This window comes from Leptinotarsa decemlineata, unplaced genomic scaffold, assembly GCF_025532065.1.
Source record: "Leptinotarsa decemlineata unplaced genomic scaffold, Ldec_3_MD MMD2_tig00004307_RagTag_RagTag, whole genome shotgun sequence".
Classification (NCBI taxonomy): Eukaryota; Metazoa; Arthropoda; class Insecta; order Coleoptera; family Chrysomelidae; genus Leptinotarsa; species Leptinotarsa decemlineata.
In genome coordinates this window covers 5155076-5176435 of record NW_027412606.1, presented here as the reverse complement: position 1 = coordinate 5176435, position 21360 = coordinate 5155076, and the positions used below count along the sequence as shown (strand labels likewise).

At 33.5% G+C, this 21360-nt stretch overlaps 4 protein-coding genes across 9 annotated transcripts in view; 2 read left to right on the top strand and 2 right to left on the bottom strand.

The window, feature by feature from the left end:
* The first annotated feature begins 430 nt into the window (after nt 1–430).
* inc (BTB/POZ domain-containing protein inc) lies at nt 431–5534 on the top strand. The gene is made up of 3 exons (XM_023157203.2): nt 431–653; nt 728–985; nt 4391–5534. Exons 1-3 carry the CDS (start codon nt 468–470, stop codon nt 4586–4588), a joined length of 642 nt encoding a protein of 213 aa, XP_023012971.1. The 5' UTR covers nt 431–467; the 3' UTR covers nt 4589–5534.
* Nucleotides 5535–6471: 937 nt separating this feature from the next.
* Nucleotides 6472–8010, bottom strand: Lamtor2 (Late endosomal/lysosomal adaptor, MAPK and MTOR activator 2). 2 transcript variants are annotated; one of them, XM_023157205.2, is made up of 3 exons: nt 7852–8010; nt 7007–7097; nt 6472–6957 (listed from the first exon to the last, which is right to left on the bottom strand). In XM_023157205.2, the coding sequence occupies exons 2-3, from the start codon at nt 7072–7074 to the stop codon at nt 6642–6644; spliced, it is 384 nt and encodes a 127-aa protein (XP_023012973.1). In that variant the 5' UTR covers nt 7075–7097; nt 7852–8010; the 3' UTR covers nt 6472–6641. The 2 variants fall into 2 exon arrangements, with proteins under 2 accessions (XP_023012973.1, XP_023012972.1); XM_023157204.2 differs by lacking the exon at nt 7852–8010 and adding an exon at nt 7671–7828.
* Nucleotides 8011–13415: 5405 nt separating this feature from the next.
* LOC111503012 (uncharacterized) overlaps nt 13416–21360 on the top strand; it is an 86647-nt gene continuing 78702 nt past the window's right edge. Inside the window, exon 1 of one of the 2 annotated variants that reach the window (XM_023157207.2) lies at nt 13416–13584. The gene's annotated coding sequence lies outside the window, so the exon portion shown is untranslated. The remainder of the gene's footprint in view (nt 13585–21360) is intronic. The other variant, XM_023157208.2, reaches the window with a different exon arrangement.
* LOC111503011 (glycoprotein 3-alpha-L-fucosyltransferase A) overlaps nt 15472–21360 on the bottom strand; it is a 46183-nt gene continuing 40294 nt past the window's right edge. For all 4 annotated transcript variants that reach the window (XM_074178825.1, XM_074178826.1, XM_074178827.1 and 1 more), the window contains exons 4-6: nt 20593–20844; nt 16832–17041; nt 15472–16128 (exon numbers count right to left, since the gene is read on the bottom strand). In XM_074178825.1, the coding sequence (XP_074034926.1) occupies nt 15672–16128; nt 16832–17041; nt 20593–20844 (919 nt within the window). In that variant the 3' untranslated portion in view covers nt 15472–15671. The remainder of the gene's footprint in view (nt 16129–16831; nt 17042–20592; nt 20845–21360) is intronic.

The following is a 21360-nucleotide window of genomic DNA, read 5'->3' as shown; positions in this document are numbered from 1 at the left end:
CGAAAATGAACTTATGAATGGACCGACCCGCTACTCGACGAAAATTAATAACACTATCTACGATAATATTTAAACAATTTTCACAATTTGTTCAGTCTCTATTATAGATAGTAAAACGATCTTGTAACGTGTTTCAATAATTTTTGAACCGTTTCTGTTTTCTATGACCGATTATTATTTTCAAGTGGAAAAGTATATTAGGTCGTTTTCCGTTTTCTGAAACACATTTCCCAAAATCGTTTTTCAGTTGAATATAATCTATAGTGATGTTCATTCAATGTAATTCTCCACTTTCGAATAGACTTAGATCTTACGGTGTATGCTTGTGTATCTTCATAGAAATGGTGGATTGTGATGTGACAAATGATCGACTTCAAGTGGTATGTAAGAGACAGCTGTTGTCTCTAGTCACATCTAGTCAAAAAAGCTACTCGTGAAAAAATAGCCTGAAAATTGAAATAGTAAACATGGCGGATCACGTCATGATCACCGATGACAATAAACAAACTATTTCAATGAATTCAAATAAACAGTGGGTGAAGTTAAATGTTGGCGGTACATATTTTTCCACCACTAAAACAACTTTGGCGAGAGACCCTAATTCATTCTTGTATAGACTGATTCAAGAAGATAGTGATTTAATATCAGATAAAGTAAGGACTCATTTCCTTTAGATTTGTCATTATGTGAATCATGTAAGTAATAGTATGCATTGATATTTCCACAGGATGAAACTGGAGCTTATTTAATAGATAGAGACCCAAACTATTTCTCACCTGTGTTAAACTACCTTAGGCATGGTAAGCTGGTAATTAATAAAGGTTTAGCAGAAGAAGGTGTTCTGGAAGAGGCTGAATTTTATAATATTGCTGAACTCATAACATTAGTAAAAGAACGAATTATGCATAGAGACAGTAGACCAGGCAAAGATGGCAAGAAGCATGTGTACAGGGTTCTACAGTGTCATGAAGACGAGCTAACACAGGTACTCACTTTTTTATCCCCTTAAATTTCACAAAAATGTTTTCTTCCAAAAAAGTCTTCCCTTTTCAAATATATTGTCATGATTATGTTCGTAAACTTACTCCTGCTGATAAAGATCATTTTCGTGTGATTATAAACAAGTGAAATACTTTGGAGCTGTCTGTTTTGTCCACTTCCAATTCTCCAAAAAACACTGCAGTTGCATTTTTCTCTTATCTTTTTAATGACACTCATTCAAAAAATCTAAATTCCTGTAATAGTTTGGACACAATATGAGTTGTCCATAAATCGGTTTCCTCCTGGAGTTGAGTGCCTCACAGTCAAATAAAATATGAAGAGCTGTATCTGTCCCATTGTTGCAGTTAAGTTCCCCTTTTTTCAGCCCTTTTTGTTCAGGTGTCCTCTCAATGAACAGTATCCATTGAGTAGCCCTGTAACTTTTCTAAGCCAATGCTTTGTTGAAACAGTTCTTTTTTCATGTGGTCCCATTCGTGTCCCCAGGTATGTTTTCTTAGTACTCTTTGTGTTGCTCATAGAGTCAATTTCCAATATGGTTCCACACCAAAGAATTTGGTACCCCCACAGCTGGTTCGGGGCCTATATATGAAGTTGATGATCCATTTTGGCACCTTGTTCTTTACCTGAGATATCTGAGAGTCCTGGCACTGCTTACTGAAAGATTGAAATAGATATCTGGTTTTTGATAGGATAATGCCTGCTATACATAGAAATAATAGCTCTCAAAATTGATCTGCTGTCAACTCCAAACCTGTAGAATCTCCTACTGCAAAATTCATCCAGTCTAAACAAGTTTACAAGACTATCTTATAGACTTCCTAGTTTTCCAGGGGGTTTTGATACAATGTACCTAGTTGAAGTATGAAACCATCCAATTTCAAAGTTTACTTGCCGATGATCTGAACATCTTTCCTCATCAGACATATTCTAGTTCTCAGCATAGTTACTTATAAATGCAACACCTAATGTTGAGCATAAAATTCCCTACGTTTTGTGTTAATGAAAGATGGTTTATTGCCTATGTTTAAAATGTCCAAATTGTTGGCTCTAGTAAACTGTAGGAAATGCTCACCTCTTTTGTTTGTCAGTACCTGCACAGTCAGGTGGTGCGCATTGGCATCACAGCCAAATATGAGCTGTAATCTGTCTACTCTACAGACTCTCGCTAGCTCATTCACATGACGATTTCTACAGGTCCTCCGTCACCAATTATCTTTAGTTGGACTGCCGCCAAGTCCATGCAAAAGTTTCTCAACGGCAGTGTATTTAATCCTTTTCAGATAATAATGAATTTTCTTGGGATGTCTGAGTTTCTGTTGTAAATTAATCCCATCTGGTTTTTTCTGATCCGATGTTCTTCCTCTCTACATCTAGGCTTCTTGTATGAGAGGACCGTTGTAGCTCCCGTACTGTGTTTTCAATCGACCTGCATTACTCTTATTGCAAGTCGGAGGAGTTCCTTGAAGAGTCCGTTTGTAGTTGTCGTGTAGTGTGTAGATGATATTATCTTGAGGAGGTTTTCAAAACTTCTGGAATATATCTAGTTATTTTCTGTAATTCTAATAAGTCAAAAAATATTATTATCAAAAATTTGCATTTTCAAAATTTTATAATCAGATTCTAATAAACAAAACAGAACTCCCCAAAAATATGAAATATTTAGTCAGTTGAGATCACAATGCTACTTAAATTACATTGATTCGGTTAAAACTAATGTTGAAAGCTTCTGGAACTTTGTTAGAACTAAAAGATCCACTAACACCTTACCAAACAATATGAATCTTGGCAACTCTTTCGCCTCCTGTGGTAGTCAAGTTTCCGATCTGTTTGCCAAGCATTTTGCATCAGTTTACACAACTCAGAATCTAAATCCTAATTTGGATGATTTTGACATTGAATCAAAACTTAACCACATTTCAATTTCAACCATTTATGAGAAATTATCTAATCTTGATATAAAGAAAGGTCCAGGTCCTGCCAATTACTCCACCCATTGTACTCAGATATTGCAGCTTCTATTTGTCTTGCCCTCTCTTCCATATTTTCGAAAAATCCATCCAATCAGGCGTGTTTCCAGATTATTGGAAACAATCTTATGTCACCCCAATATACAAATCGGGTACTAAGTCGTACGTTAATAATTACCGACCGATGTCTATTCTCAGTACAATTCCCAAGATATTCGAGAATATTCTGGCAGATTACCTTACCCATGATTGCTCTGGCATCATTATGGAACTGTTGGAAAATCGACAGATTTATACTTGGTTACCTATTCCCACTTCCTGTCAGAAACTTTGGAGAAGGGCTGCCAGATTGATGCTGTGTATACTGACTACTCTAAGGGATTTGACAGGGTTACCCATAACCTCTTACTCCAAAAGCTCAACAGATATGGTGTAGGTGGGGTACTACTGGAATGGATTAATAGTTATCTTACAAATAGGACTCAAATGGTTAGAGCAAATTATCACTACTCCACGTTATTGGAAGTAACCTCTGGTATTCCTCAGGGATCACACCTCGATCCCTTATGATTCATTTTATTCATTAACAACATTATTCATTGCTTTCGGCACGCCAAAGGACTATTATTTGCAGATGATTTAAAACTTTTCCTGATTATTGACACCTCATTGGATGCCCATAGGCTGACCTTGACAATCTATCAATCTGGTGCTCCTTAAATGGCATGGACTTGAATGCCACAAAGTGCCATGTCATGCGCTTTTAATGATTCCATGTACCTTCTACCACTTTTGATTATACTTTAAATGATCATGTCTTGAAGTCTGTTGATCAAATAAAAGACCTTGAGGTTGTTCTTGATCCCCCTTAAGCTTCAATCGACCTATATATACCCACGGCTATTCATAAAGCCATGAAAATGCTAGGGTTTATCAAACAGCTAACCCACCAATTCACTGACCCAACTGCTATTAAAGCCCTTTATTGTTCACTGGTCCGTCCACACCTGGAGTATTGTTCTTCTGTCTGGTTTAAGGTTTTATATGTGGAATATGTTTTATTGTCGCTCATTGTTGTCGTTTTATACTCTTAAATTAACCCATTTTAAACTTTAAATTCAAGCCTTTCAAGCTATTCTTAGTTGCAATTTTTAATTCAGTATGATATCAGATTTCATTTTAATTATAATTAAATGATTGTTTTATAATTTCATGATTTGTATTTTGGAAGGGTTATTGTCCATTATAAGTTCCACATCTTCAATAAATTATAATTTAACATTATAATATATACTTTAAATGGGTTTGCTGGTATATGAATAAATAAATATATTTTCAAATAAGAAATTGATGATATAGTATGTTTTCACTGTTTTGCATTAAGTACCATTTAAATTTTTGAAATTTTCTCGTTTTCACAGATGGTATCTACCATGTCTGATGGTTGGAAATTTGAGCAGTTAGTAAATATTGGATCCCAATATAACTATGGCGCTGATGAACATGCAGAATTCTTGTGTGTTGTAAGTCGAGAATATGGAGCTCCTGAAAGTACAGAAGTCCGAGGTGAAAGAGAAGATAGAGCTAAGGTTCTTCAGCAGAAAGGTTCTAGAATGTAAAAATGTAGAATTTTAGATCAAGCGAAGAATGAATCAGGGCAGACATTTTCTCAGATTTGTGTTGTAATTGAAGTCTAATGCTGAGTACTGCCTGATTCTACCCTTTGAAATTATAACTTTTATTTACAAAATTATGGACACCACTCAAACTTGTGAAAATGAAAGACATATGAAAAAGGGTGCAATAGTTTGAATACAAGCAATAATTGAACTTAGTAGCTTCTCGCTCTGGCATTTAACTTACTTTGGACTTCAAAACCTCTCTCTGTGATGATCTCTGACCTTGTTTTCTTGTTTTGCTTGACTTATATTATGTGTACAGTAATTTTTTATTCCTGAATTTCATCAAAGTTTTTTTATAAAGGTTTTTGTTGAAACGATGATATTTAAAGATATTTTGCTAAAACATAAGACTAGTTACCTCTTCATTTTTAGACTGTCTCTTGTAATGACTGCTCCTTAGAATTGATACAAACCTATTTTGTTTTTAACATTTTTTAAATATTTATTCTTCAGAAAAGAAAAATCATGACAAAACTCTAAATATGAATATTAATTTTTTTTGCTTGCTTTCCATGCTATCTTTTCTGATAATATTTAAAAGATATAAACTTTTGTTACTTCAAAGATTTACATACTGTTGAATTATTGTCATTCTCAATTGGAACACCTGTTTTGTTTCTCAATTTTCCATTTTCACCGTAACTTCTGCATATCACTGTTCCAGCTCTATTTGCAAAAATATAATGAAATACACAACACTTAATTCTGTAAATGGAAATAATCTCTTTATTCTTCAGGGAGATCAGAATATACGTTATTACAAGAAAAAGATATTTGTGCAATTTATTTAAGGCATACTTATTGTTCTCAATTTTTTTATAAAGCCATTATTTCTTAATAAGGAACTATCTCTTTTCTGAATGTAATAAAAATTACTTCAAAATGTTTCGTTTCTCTGGTACATTTCCTTTCATTTAAAAGTCATATCAGCAGAATTTTAAAGTTATGTACAAACTGTTGAAAAATTACAAGTGAAGATGCTCCAGGTAGCAAATGGGGAATGTTCCTCCTGACAAAAATAAAGTAGTTTTCATAAAAAAAGCTCTAAAACAACGCATTTTAAACTTATCATTTCAACCTTTTTCATGTACATTGGATTTGAACCGCTCGAAATTATATTAATTGAAAACTCGTGTCTTGGATTGACCAAATCAATACACAAAACCTAACATTCAATATAATATGCAATACAATACACATTCCTAGAAACAATGAACCTAAAGAAACGCCAGCACAAAGGATATTACCTGATGTAACCCAAGTCCAGGCAAATTTAAAGACATCCGGATGAAAGGAGAAGACAAATACCTGCACTAAGGCGTTCTAACCATATAAGAGAACAAACAAGAAGATACAATGTTCAGTTTGAGTAGAACCATAACGATGACAGCACAGCCTTCTATCGAAAGCGCTTGCATATAATAATTAGAAGTTACTCCCAAAGATTCCAATTGCTCATATCAACAAAATAAACTAAAAACAACCTCAAGCAATAATAAAACTCTGAATTTTATATGATTTTATCTTTCGGATTCTCATTGGTAATTATATTGATGCAGAGAATTTGTTTACAATAAAGACATGCATTGAAAATTGTGTACCTCACATTCAAAACATCTGATATTTATTTTCTATTGACAATCGATCTGTATACTGAATGTCAGGAAATGACAGTTAAGTGTCTAATTATTGCGTTTGTGAAAATATATCGTTTTCAAGATTGTATTCTTTCAATCTGCCCTTTCAACAGAACAGATTATCTGGTTATCTATATTTATTTTTCGGATTATTGAAGGTTAGAAACCCAAAAAACATGAAAGTACACTAAATCAATATATTACTTCAAAATATTCAAAACTCCAGATTCAGTAATAAATATTTGAATTTTATCACACAAATATCCATAATAAAGAAATATCACCTTTGTACCTAAAAGAAGATTGATTACTTAAGCACTAATGTTCAACTTCACAATCGATATGGATATATCTCATCTATCTGAAGAAGCCACCTGTTTTAAAGGACCTTCCAAATACAAAGCCAATGCACTTGCTTTCCGTTTAAGCATTCCAAAACCAGTAGCATTTCTAGCATACAAACAGAGTAAAACATTTGCAACTTGTGTTATGGCAATGCGTCCTTCCAGGCACTCCATCAGGATAATTTGGGGGTGATCTTCTCGAAAAGCATTGCGGCCATTTTTTTCATAAGCACCCCAAATATTACTTGCTATAGCTGCTGTTACTCTTGCATCCTTGTCTCCGTATCCGCTATAAGCCAACAGAGATCCTTCTGTATTGAGCAGTCTGAAAATGTATTATTTAATGATGTCATAACTTCCATTCAGTAACTTACAAAGTTGTTTCCACACCACCAGTATTTGCCTGGCTTAGAACCTGCGTTAGTGCTTTAGGCTTCAGCATGATGGATGCTACCGGTTCTTGCACTGAAAGAATGTTGATTAGAAAACAAGCACAAACAATTGGAAATAATTTTTAGTAGAATCTTCAATATGTTATTCACTCATATAAATGATTATTTTATGAAATTAGGCTTTGTCCAAAAACTCAATAGATAGCTTCGTTGCACATTTGTTTCATTTAGGCACCAAAACATTAACTGTCAAAGCATATCTTAGCTGATATAGGAAATTATTATATCTTAATAAAGATTTGGAGAAAACTTCGGTTTGGGTTGACAGTAACCAAGTAGGTATTAAGGTACATAAACCCGCTGGGTGCATTGAAAACTTGTTCAATAGCAATATGCCTTTTATCCCAAAATGAAAAAGTTGACTTCTCGGAAACTAGGATCACTTTGACATCAACCACCGAGAAAGAAATCAAGAGATAACCGAGCTTACTCATGCTCAGGCTTGTCTTTTAAGGACGGTTGACACTTGTTTGAAGTCATAAAATTGTCCAACATGAATTCCTACAATATGAAACTGGGGTAAAAATCCAGCTTCTTTACACTTTCTGTAATGAAATTGTATGAGGACAAAACATCTTTACATTACTTTTCATGAAGATGATGTCCAACTTTTCTTAAATATTTTCTTCACTGATAATGATATGCCAGTTTGAAAGTTTAGATCTTAATTTAACAAATTGAGGACTCTGAACCAAATCTTAACGTTAGGAAAAAAATTATATTTAATGTCAAATAATTATCTTTAATAAAAAAAAATGAAGTTTCACCTGTTTTCCTCTTCGTAAAAATTCTTCTATCATTCGCTGGATATAACGTTAAAAGTTTGATCCCTTATCCCTTGCATTTACAATTTACAAATGTCAATAATAATAATGTCACTGTCACACTTTACCAAATATCTATAAATAAAAATCACCAAATTCCAAAAAGAATTCTCTCTCTTTCTAATCTTTATAGCCAATTGCTTCTCATTCGAGCGCATTTGGCCAGACTTCTTATGTCCATAGTGAACAGAAGCTGTCTTGCTCAAGACAATGCTGCCACCCTGAGTTTTTTCATTGACTTTTTAATAAAAAACACTTCAATTTTTACTGGTTACCTCCTTCTCGGGAGGCCTTCGAATAAAAATAAAACTTATTGAATTGACAATCTCGTCAACGTCCAGCCTGATTACTAGCGTAGTAGGCCGCTAGTCCTCTCAATACATCTTTCAGTACAATATTTATTTGAACTTAACTTTATTTGTAAATGTATAGCATTTCTTTCTGGGCTTTTTGCTGCAATCACCCATTAAAGTTATGTCGATGGTTGCCTCTCAATATTTAATTTTTGTCTTTGCTTTTTTCATTGGTAAACTCGGTAGCCCACTATAGGTATCTCTATTCTCAATTTCTTAATACAATAATGAAAGGATAATGAAGGATAGAAATATATCAATAATGCACTGGTTTCATCATCGGAAAATGCTTTGAAATTTTGATAAAATCAGGGATTCCCTAACTTTTGTATAGGCGCATGCTCCATATATCAAGATCAAATTTGCATAAACTCGCAAAATCAAAGTTAATTAATGCAAAATTGACTGGAAAAACATACATGTTTGCTAATACTGCCGAACCTGCAAACTCAATAAGATACAATGTACAAGTTCTCTGGCTTACACATAAATTGAAATATTTCATGTACTCACGAGCCAGATCATTTCATCATTACCGATTATGATTTATTTTTGCAATCCTCTGCTACATCTGACTTATTTATAAACACTACCCCCCTGAACAAAATTTTCCAAATTTACTCGTCTCTTGATGAGCTAACTTTTACGTACTTTGATAGATGTAGCCGTTACTACGTGGTAGGTAATCATAATAAAGAAAAGAGAATTGAAATTTTCCAACGTTAGTTACAAATAAAATTGGTAAAAAACATAGATAGTTTGAATTCTCTTTTCTTCATTTTACATATTTGAGTTTCTGTTAATTAATATTACAATAAATGAATAATTATTGATCATAGATTCTTATGTTGACAAAAAAGGTTTTCCCGAGTTTGAAATTCAAATTATTAGATTTAGATGTCGCCTTCTTTGTGGTTTTCCCGCTCTTTAGATGATTGCTTTCACAGCGTAAAATACTCTTCTCACTAATGATTTTTCATGTCAAACAGACATTGGCGGCAAAGCCAAGATTACCTAAACTAAAGAAACATCCTAGATAACATTGAAAATATTGATAAATTTCACTTTACTGAATATTGTGATGAATTCGACAAAATATTTCAAATTCACTCACCGTACCATTCTCAAGTTGTCGAATGAAATATGGAATGAAAAGTAGCAACTGGGAGAGAAATCATAAAGCATGAATTAAAATTATCATCTCAGTATCGGAATCGTTCAAAATGAGTCCAAAGGAGATGTTATTGGGTTGTAATTAAACCACAGATTATTTCCAAATTTTCGAATATCTAATGACCTAAAAAAATATAAGAAATTTTCATTATTTCATTTTGGTGTTTAAGTTAAAACTTAAATATTCAGGATGGCAAAGTAGAAATATTTCACTGCGAATCACTTGCAGCAGTACAATAGTTGATGCCCATGAAAATACGTTTTTAGCCAGTAGGTCAAACGTTCAGTAGGCTTGATAAAACGGAATTTGTCATGTCATATGTCATTAAATAGAACACCATCCACTTTAGTCATAGAAGCTAGTTGCTGTCTACTTTCCCGCTCTTCTAATATTTTGGATATCAAAGGTAAGATAAAATTATCATACTAGTAGGTAAATAATACTTGGTTCTTGGTTCGTTTTATTCTTTCAAGATGGTGAAAAACGGAGTATCTCACCATTACTCTCAAAAACATGGATTTGAAGCTGACTCGGAATTGGTGAAAGCCAAAGCTTCCAATATACCAGTAAAATTCAAAAATCTTGTTGAGGTGGCTGCTGCGATCCGTTATATGACTGTCCCAAGAGCGAACTCATATTTAAAAAATGTTCTTGCTCACAAAGAGTGTGTTCCTTTTAGAAAATTCAAAAGTGGAGTGGGGAAATGTTCCCAGGCAAAGCAGTTCAAAATCGTAAATGTATGACATTGATCAATATTTATCTACTTGTTTAAGGCACTATAATTATTTTTTAGGGACGCTGGCCCAAGAATAGCGCAAAGTGTATGATAGATCTGTTGCGAAATGCATCAGCCAGTTGTGAATATCTTGGTAAAGATCCATCAGAATTTTTGATTCATCACATTCAAGTTAACCAAGCTCCTACTTCCACTAGAAGAACCTACAGAGCTCATGGGAAAATAACTCCTTATATGCGTCATAACAGTCACATTCAGATTGTTCTTAAAGAAAAGATGGATTGAAATATGCACATATTCTTTCTTATAACTTGCAACTTTTGAGACTGTTCTTTTTATTAAACACTTGAATTCAATAGTCGTTTCTATGATTATTCAATCTCTTAACATTTTTTTTTTAAAAATGTGGATTCCTTAAAAACAAGATGTAGTGTAAATCTACTGCAATAAAGGAAATAGACCTACTTGAGTTGCATCAAAAAGAATGCATGATTCATACTACCTTTAGAAATACAATAATCTTCAATTAATATTAATAAGAATGTAAAGGTGTTTTCAAGGTTTACTGAAGGACCATATAAATTCATATTGTATTTTTAAAATGAGTGTACTCAACCTTTCATAATTGAATTTATTTTATGAATTGAAACCAGAATCTAGCTTATAATGTGCTCCTCCAAACTATTCATAATGCATCATTTTTCGAGGAATAAGATTCCTAGAATAATTAATTTGAGTATTTTTTCTGATGTAAAAGATTAGCCTAGTTTCTATAGTTCTTCATAATCAAGCAAGACCCAGAAAAAAAGCGAAAAATCTATGTATAGGGGTATCTTTAGAACCAAAGGTATATAGTAATTTACCATTTCTTTTATAGAGAGAGAAAAAATATTAAATTTATTCTCTTTTACATGTATTGAGTAAATATGGCTTTCTTCAGTCAAGAAGTAGAATGGGTGATGATTCTATGATTCAATACAAGATTTCTATACTTATATAGAATACTTGAATAGAATGAATATATATATATATATATATATATATATATATATATATATATATATATATATATATATATATATATATACACATCACAACTTATATTTGAGAAATAAAACTTATGGTTGAAAACTTGGTTAGAAGCTATAGAAAGCTGTTAGAAAAACATAGAACTTTCAAGAAACACTTAAAGATCTCGAGAAAAAGTCCAAGTTTGGTCGTTCTCATTTAATTGTTTCTATAGCTGAATCGTACATTAAACTTGAATATGGTGTATAGTATGAATGCTCCCATTCATTAACATGCCATTGTACTAAGAAAGTCTACGATTTTTGTTTCTTTTCACCTAATTCAATTTCTATTTTGTATTTATGATAAAGGATTTTCTGCTTCCGCAGACCAAAATTGACAATATTGAATTATTGTCGGGCGTCAGTACTTCAGTACCCCAAATATTAGATCCCTTCTATTTGAAATTCACATAAGTTTCTTCTTCTTCATCTCTGTTCATAGAGCTTGCTGGGCACGATTTGCTTGAACATTTCAAAATTTTGCGGGCGTTTCACTTGTATTTTCGGCTTCAGAAAAAAATAGTACGATGTATAATATTAATATTTAAGCTGATTTTAATTTTTCAACCGAGCTAGGTTGAGCTAATAATGATAATGAATAATGAATCCTCAATAAATATGCTAAGTATTCTTGTTTCGTTTTAACATAATCAACTAATAAGTGTAATTGCAATTACCACAAATGAAGAAAAATCCCCATTTTACTTTTGATTATAACTAAGATAATTTTTGAATGCTAAAAAAGTAATAATAGTCATACAATTTTACTATTTCGGGTTAATATACTCGGCCCTGATAAAAACTTAATTACTGTTAATTAACTTTGTATTCAAAATACCCCAGTTTCATATTTACGGACACATTAAATATTGGAAACCATCAGAGAAACATTTATGCTGAGCAAATAACTGATTTGTGATGCACTGTTTGGAACCTTTGGTGTTTGGAACCTTTGGTGTGGTAATGAATATTACTGGAGTTTTTTTCCCAACACCAACCCGTTATTTCAACACCTCGAGACGTGTTTCGATCACCAAGTGATCATCTTCAAGAGGTGTCAGTAACGGTTTGGTGTTGGGAAAAAACTCCAGGTTCTGGTTCTGAGAAGCCTAGAAGTTCCATAAATCAAAAATGAAAACTATCGAGGAGAGATATATACGTATAAAAAAATAAATATTTCGAAATGAACTTCGAAACATTAATCTCTCTCAACTACGTATACAGTAGGCTTTAGTAAACGCTGGCGGAAAACAACTACTTTCCTGGATAATATAAGGCTGAATATTGAATCATATTGGACAGACATTTATGCAAGAGACCTTTCGGAGACTAGTGTCGTAGATGTTTCTCGTTCATTCAGCAGCAGGACCATGCTGACATCATCAAGTAGATTACCTGAATACCACAGTCTGCACCTGATCTACTTGAAGATCAGTCAACTCATCGGAATGAACATGATTGGAATAATTCAGTTACAAAAATGTTGATTATAGCAGGAAACATACCTATGAAGCTTTTTTCCCTATAGTATTATTCTTAGCTCAGACCTTAAGCTCGCTTGATTCGTAAATTGTATATACAACGTAACGAAAATCACTTTTAAGCCCGCTTGAAGTTAAGCACTCTACTTCAGTGGCTTAGGGCCTTTAAGCTTTCAGACTGAAATGGAGACTGCCAAGTACCACTATAACAATTGTACCAACAAATAAAATATATTTGAATACCCACAAAAAAGTTCTGAATTTACTTTTTATGGCTGGACCATACACCAAACTTTTATTTTATTCAGGCACTCTCATAAGTATGGTGTATGAACGCTCCCATTGATTTACATTATAGCAACTTTTAAAATAAAAGTTGTATGATGTGTCAGTTATATTTATTACGAATTTAATTCGATTCTAGAAATTTTACCTTTAGGTATTTTGTGTTTGTGGAGTACCTTGTCCATATATGGGATCTCATCTACATGCACGAGTATGTATCCTTATTCCCATTATGAACGAGGCTTCTTATTTTACCCTTCCATCAGTTACATGGTTAATAAAAACTAATTTTATGTTCGAAAAATGAAATTTTCTTATCGTTTTCAAATGGTTAAACAAAAATTCCCATCCTAAATGTTTTGCAGCGATCGCGAAAGCCGTTGAGAAGAAGATGCAGCTATCTTCATTTTATTTTGATTATTTGACAGTATTTTAATTTTATTTTTATAGGATATTTAGATTATTTATTTTTCGTTTTTCGATTTTTTTATTCGATTCGACGCGATTTTACTATCGCGAGGACTGAAAAAGTGAGCTTTGTGAGGGTGCTCTAAAAACTAAAGACCGTGTGATATAGGTGAGTGCATATAAGATGTGTTTTGTATGACCAGTGATCGGATCTGTGATCTAAAGAACCGAAGAATTTCATGTTTAGGTATCTGTTCATTCTTGGAGAATCACTGGAAGACTTCATTGTTGTTCGATTATCAAATTTGGTTTTAGTGGAATTAAGACTTCAATACTTTCCTTATTGAAATTACATTGCACATAATAATATGATGTGTGATTATCTGATAAATATCTTGAAGAAAAGTCATTTTTTGTGGAGAAAATCAGATTTTTTTTATACACCTTCGTGGAGATTTTCACCAAAAATGTTAAAAAACTATGACTCATATATAATCTTATTTTCATTAAAAATATTAGTAGTAGTCTAAGGATAATTATAATTAGGATATAGTTCTGTCTATAGTTTTTGTTCACAACTTTTAGAAGCATAATCAACTTCGTGACCAACACCTTAGATATAGGTAATCTAATCATCAGAATAAGTGTTAATTGCAAATCACAATATCAACAATTGTTATTGAAGATGATCAGAATTAAAAATCATATTCAAATATGTAATTGCACCAAAACGAGCATTTTTTCTGTCTTGTAAAACAATTTGGTTGAAACTGATTCGATAATTGGAAATTTTGGGAGGCAGCAAAATTGTCATGAAAGTAAATGTTTTTACCTCGCTTTGAGAAATTGACCTTTTGAAAGAAATCCCGCTTCGATTCAGCATAAAAATGGGTAATCCAAGAGAAAATTTTTAATGAAAAGGCAAGCAGTTGTGCAGAATTATAAAAAGAATATTAGCCACCTATACTTAAAATTTGTGGATTTTCGAAGACTATTCTATGGTCTTCCATGATGACATATTCAGTTGACGTGCGAGAATTAACACCTCATCTACAGTCGCTTTTATGTGAAATAATGCGACTACTGAAGGGACTAGAAGTTTGTCTTGCATACATTTTAGAACCATTCAGAGACAAAATTTTATATACTGAATTCGATTTTTGCTTATACATCAATGTAATTTTGAGTTTACTGTGTAATTTAGATATTGTTGTGATGTTTCTTTTGGCAATTATAAAGTCATTGTACCGGAACACAGTAATAATAATATTAATAAAAAATTACTTTATTCATTGCAACAAATGAAAGGGTAAAGTGTCATTCTTCAGTGTTTTCAACATGAAGGAGAAAAAAAAATTTATTCATTTAGAAGTATTGCATATTACCCTACTAATAAAAGATGATGATTATGCAGTGAAATATGCAAGTACTGAACTAATTGAATCATGCACAAATATTAACAAAACCTTCGCTTAAAAATAGTATGTTATGGAACTACTAGATTATGTAGGTTTCTCCTTGCTACATTGTTGACATTTACAAATCTCAGTTTGTTTCTCAAATATAAGGAGGTGTTTGTAGATAGTGTTTTTTGTACCTGTGTTAATAGGTGGAGTTTCCGCAATGTTTCGGTAGTTGTGAAAGCGGGGTTTATGCGGTCAAATTTTCTCATCCTAAAAGATAATCCAAAGCTTGAGTTCTGGATTCTTTGAATCCTCATTTATAACGTTTTAAAGGTGCTGTTACTACGTGAATACAGTCTATTGATTATAGTAAAAAAAATTTATATACTTTTTTATGAATTTGAGGTTAATGATTTTGGTATTTATATAAGAATTTTGAGATTTATTTAAAAGAAAGTCTAAATTTCAGATTCGCTTCCCTGGAAATAAGAAATAATCATTAAGAACTTGTTTTCAAGGTCATAGTGACTTTGGATATCTCTATTATAGGGATTATTTGCTCACATATTTTTCCTCTAGGATTATACGACGCTTGATTGCGAATTCACTAATATCGGTATCTGCTTACAGGAAGCTACAATTCAACAATATAATCAATGTCAGACTAGTTTTATTGTAATTTCACAAAAATATAAAACTGATTTAACCAAAATCTAGTTTCTTCTGAACAGCATCGTTGGTATTGCCATATTTTGGTATATTTATACATTTTTTGTAAACTTAAACCAAGTTGAGTTGACATCCATTTTACTTTCGGTCAGCGCATCCAGATTTTGTAGTTTACAGCAGGATTTCACGCATCCCAAGCTGGATAGCAGTCTCTCTGTGGACTCCAAAAGTCTTTCAAATTTCTGTATGTTTTTTGTTTTTTATCATTGTAGTTCAAAGCTTGGCACACCCGACAGTAATGAAAAGATTTGCTTTGAAAGTACCCATGTTCGTTAAGAACTTCGAAGTTTCTCTTCCATTGAAAGAAATCTCGAAATTCGCCTGTCTCGTTCAACCTTTTGATGTACTGGGCCAATACAGCAGGACTGGCAAAGTCATCAATATGTATGTAGGAATTGGGTGGTAGCAGCATCTTGCAGTTGGATAGTTTAGCACCCATCACTATCGGAATGGAATTTTTCTGGAACGCATTCCACCACAGCTTCTCGGTGATGTAGTCGTTGCAGTTAGAGTTTTCGAACGCTAAGTAGAATAAGTAATTGTCTATGTCTGGACAGTCCAATTTGAAGTGGCCGGGACACCTGAAACATTTTTTTTATATCATTGAAGGAATAATGTTGTGATCGACTAATATAGTACGAAAAATTCTGCTTCTGTCCCCTTATCTTTGCAAACTCAATTCCATTGAATTCGTTTGGGCTCAAAAAACAAAATCAGTTGATAAATTTCTATCACTCTGAAGTGAAATAAAAAATGAGGAATTGGTTGTGTCTTTGAAGTAATACTATCCTTGCCCTGGGTGTTTTATGTAGCCAAAAAAAAATTTTCAGATTAATGGCAGGAGTTTCCTGCGATGATTCATGTAGAAATATATTCCCTTCTTATGAACTTTTACGTTTCAAGTTTATATATTTTTGAAATATGCGTCTATATATTTAAAGGCAAAAAAATTATTATCACGTTCCATACGAGACTCAATATTAGGTACATCAAATTCTCTCAATTGTATTGGACCTAGGATATATAACCAACTTCTCGAAAATGTTGAAGTAATGAAGGCATTATTTCGCTTCAAAAAAACCTCAAATGACTTTATATTGGAAGCATGTTTTTACTCACTAGATACAAAAATAGGATGGACCGGTGGACCACAAAATTTTGTATGTGGAGTCTATCAGCGTTTTGCATTTCTAATGTGCATTTATTATTTTTTACTATTAGGAAACATAGTATAATATCTAGTTTATTTACTGTCAAATGTAATCATAAATTGAATGTACTTACGAATGTAAAGGTCCACAATTGCCGTATACGTCAATTTCTATATGTTTCTGTAACGCTTTCACATACTCCCACCTGTGACTTCTACCAAAACAATGTGAACCCAGAATGGCCACAAGAACGTCTCTTCTTTTATTTAGATTCAGCTCGAATTGCTTTGGATATTTTCTTACAACTGTTCGGCCATACGGCACTGGAATATCGGAGTCCATCCTGAATGAAAATTAAATAGAACTTCATTATTATTCATTTACACACTTTTTCAAAGTTTTATCGGGGATCGATCATTTAGAAAAAACGAAACTGTTCATGAAGTCAATCACAACTTGATTGTTGTGAAGTATTAGGGATTGTGGATACAGTAGGTTGCAAAATTTCTCAAGTGTCAACAGCAAATACAGTCCACTCGTGCAGGCTATTTTCTGTACTTTTTGCACAATACTCGTATAATATTTCCATTCAGTTTGTATTCCGAACATTCTTTATGAATTGAAACAAATATCATTCAAAGGAACTGTTGTAGATCATGCCCGAAAAAAAGTAACGCCGGCCGCCGCTGGTAACCATAAACGAAACGTTTATGGTTACCAGCGTTACTAGCTAAGAGCGCGCGAAGGTACGATGATTTCCCGCCTCTCGAGAAGCAGTAAGAATAATGCTACCGACTTCGACAGAACTTCGGCGAACTTTCTACGATGTTCGATTACAATATTTAAACGCTTGCGGCGGGCCTATCGAGACAGTCAAGTGAAAGATACAGTACGATACGCGAAGTGATCAATTAGCCGATAGACATTCAGACAGTCGAGTTGAAGTTTTAGTTGAAGTATTTGTTGTATTTGAAGTGAAATAAAGTTTAGTTCGATTATTCAGGGTAGTCAATTATTGATCAACCCACGGAGAAAAAAAAAACAGAACTATACTTGATACTACATGGACTGAACAGTCTCTGACCGAACACATAGATATATATGTTTTTTTCTGTAAACCAGCTATCGCACCCCTACGAACCCCTACTAACCTTCAGAAGAAAGCTGTTGAAATTCTCCTCATAAGTTTGTAAATCGTTGTCCTAAGAGTGACACTACTCATGTTATTTTACACTGTTTATTGATGGGAAAAAATACCGTCCAAGCGAAACAATGGCTTGAAAAGTGTTATAAGGACTATGTTCCATCAGAAACAACAATTAAACGTTGAATTGCTGACTTCAAACGTGGTCGTAGAAACACCGATGATTCAGAACTCACTGGCGTTCATAGGAAGCAGTAACACCAGAAAACATGAGAAAAATCCACAAAATCGTTGTGAATGATCGAAAAGTGAAATTGCATGAGTTAGCTGACATTGTAAAGATATCAAAAGAACGTGTTGATTTTATATTTTATGAGCATTTGACTATGAGAAAGCTTTGTTCAAAGTGAATGCCGCGGGAGCTTACTCTCGACCAAAAACAACAACGTCTTGGTGATTCTGAGCAGTGTTTAGTCATGTTCAAACATTACAAACCGGAATTTTTGCGTCGATATGTGACAATGCATGAAACATGGATCCATCACTTCACTCCGGAATCAAACGATCGTCATCTGAGTGGAGAGCAACTGGTGAACCTCGTCCAAAGCGTCCGAAAGCACAATCGGCTGGAAAGGTTATGGCCTCGGTATTTTAGGATGTGCGTGTAATATTCATGTGTAATGTTTCATCAAGACAACGCACCGTGTCACAAGTCAATCAAAATATAAAAAAATATATGAATTGAACTTCGAATTGCTCTTACATCCACCGTATCCGCCAGATTTGGCTCCCAGCGACTAGTGTCTGTTCGCAGACCTCAAAAAAATGCTCACCGGTAAGAAATTTCGCTCGAATGAAGCGGTTACTGCTGAAATTGTGGACTCTTTTGAGGCAAGTGATAAATCGTTCCAAAATTTGTCAATTTTTGCAATACAGAGTTTATTCAAGACGCGTTTCACTACACGTTAGCTTCAACAGTTGCACTGGTCCAACCATTCCATTAACTCGTTTTTGTTGGATACTTTTTTTACGGTTTTGAAGAAGCTCTTATTAGCGTTCTTCAGCATATCACATCCTGTAAAACATTCGATTATACAGGTACAATTGTACAATTATATGCGAAAAAAAAACTGTTCCAGATGGATTCTGCACAAATGAACCGAATACCACAAAAGTCGCTCATTCACAAAGCACTTTTAAGAAAATCATCGGTTATTTTTTTGGCTCTAATGGAGATAATGATATCATTTCTTTGAAGGATCGAAGGACAGCTGACACTCAAAGGTAAACAATAATATGTTAGCCAATCTCTAAACTAGAGAAAATAATCTAACATGTTGCATTAAAAATCTAATGATGAAAGATCAGGTGATCGCGCTGGCCATTCAATCGATCCTCGCCTCCCTATCCACCGATTGGGTAATATTGTCGGACATTAACTTGGTAATGTCGTGGTGCTCCGTCGTGCTAAAATCATATCGTATTCACTGAAACTTGAGGGTTTCCTGAATCAGGATATAAATTTGCTAAACTTGGAATGACATCATTTTGTAGTAGTACCAAATAATTATCGACATTCAAGTTGCCCTCAATGAAAAAGGAACCAATGATTTGGTTTCCTACAATCCCTGCCCAAACATTAACCTTTTGAGGGTATAACGTCTGATATTGTTATCCAACAAGTCCATCATTTACTCACAAAAATAAGTTCTTTCATCAAAATCGTCCTCCATGAACTCCTGAATAGGTATCATTTAATAAGGATGCATTTTATTTTCTTTTAATATGTTTACTATCGATGTATGTAGTGAATGCATGTCTACTCGATGTATGTGGGTTCTCCTCAAACTCAAGCATCACATCTGATTTTAGTTCATCACTCATTGCATTGGCAGCTGCTTTTTTTATCTGCCCCACATGACCAAGCTCGCGAAACTGTTTCTCTCTCTTTTTTGCTTATTGTTTCTTGAGATATGGGCGGTAAATTAGGTAATTTCTCATGAAATAGGCGAGCTACTTGCTGTTGTGTTCGGGTTTTATCTCCGTAACCAGTTATTTGTAAAACTGTTATTTTATGCATTTCCGTTAATATAACCATTTGTCAGACTTGAAGTTAACGAACTTTAAACTCAAATTAAAATACTGACAACTAATGTAACATACAATACAAGTTGACAAGACGTTTTAAACTAACGTTGGCACGGAAATTATTTACAGTTTTTTAAAGGATACCATCTAAAAAGGATATTCCTTATTATCAGTACCTCAACATGAAATGAGTTTTGAGAATATCGCAATAAGTTTTGAGTGTATTTTATCGAATTTCGGTAACCACATGATTTTAATTTATTTTATCTTAATTGTTGCAATAAACTTGAAAGCGATAACATTTTTGGAATAGAGAATGAAGAAACCTTTCAAACGATGTATCACGGGGGTTGAAGGTAAGGGTAGCATTTTTCCGTTGAAGTATGTCAAATTATAATTTAAATTAGACGTGTTTCAGGATTTTGTTAAAATATGTACGGTAACCGAAATAATGAATTTATTTCATTTGGCTTTTACACACTGTAATTTACCCCATTTTTATATTTTGATACTAATGCCTTTTTCAACGAACATATATCCTACCATTTCGGGCTGATATTTTTAATAGTCCATACATTTTTTCTTCTTTTAGATTTCAAATCTGTTAACATACATTCAGATAATGGAAGTCCGGAAATCAAAAACTGAATTATGTCAGTTACCTGTATGTCATTGACCAGTTGAAAACTCCATCGAAATCAGTCAGTTTCAGTCGGGGAGTCATAATCGTGTGATGGGGACTTTCGTCGGTAAGAAAAGCCCAAATTTGGCTTGGATTCCGCTTTCCCTTCGGGAGTTCTTTGGTACTTTTCATTCGATGCATAGGAAATATCACAATATCAGCAGTTGATATTGCAGAGTCTTCATAAGTTATATCACAGTTATTCACAGGACAGTAGCTGAACGGATCTATCCTGAAAAACAGTTTTATTGAATGTACAGTGCATTTCTTTAATGTCCCCCCCCTTTTATTTTTTGAACGGGTCAACTCAAAATAATTTAAATTTGGGATGAAACTTTCAAGATGGCGACTGGGCGCCATTTGGAAATAAAAATTAAATGGAAGCTCCTGACAAATGCTTCATAACCCTAGAATGTAATGTCAATATCTTCAACTACTACAAAATGGCGGAACTGTTAATAATTGCCTGAATACATTGACATTTAACTACATAATATGAGGTAATAAGCTTGAGGTCAGTTCAGAAGATGCTCGAAATGGTTGCCTTGAAGTTCTTGACATATGAACAGCTTATTCGATATTTCACGCTGAACATTTTTGAACACAGTAAAGTAAATATCCCCACAAAAATTTATTATTCTCTGCAGTATATCCAATATTGAAGCAGGTTCAGTTTCGTACACCTTTTGCTTCAAATAGCCCCATAAAAAAAATCCAAAGGTGTTAAATCTGGCGAGAGGGCTGGCCA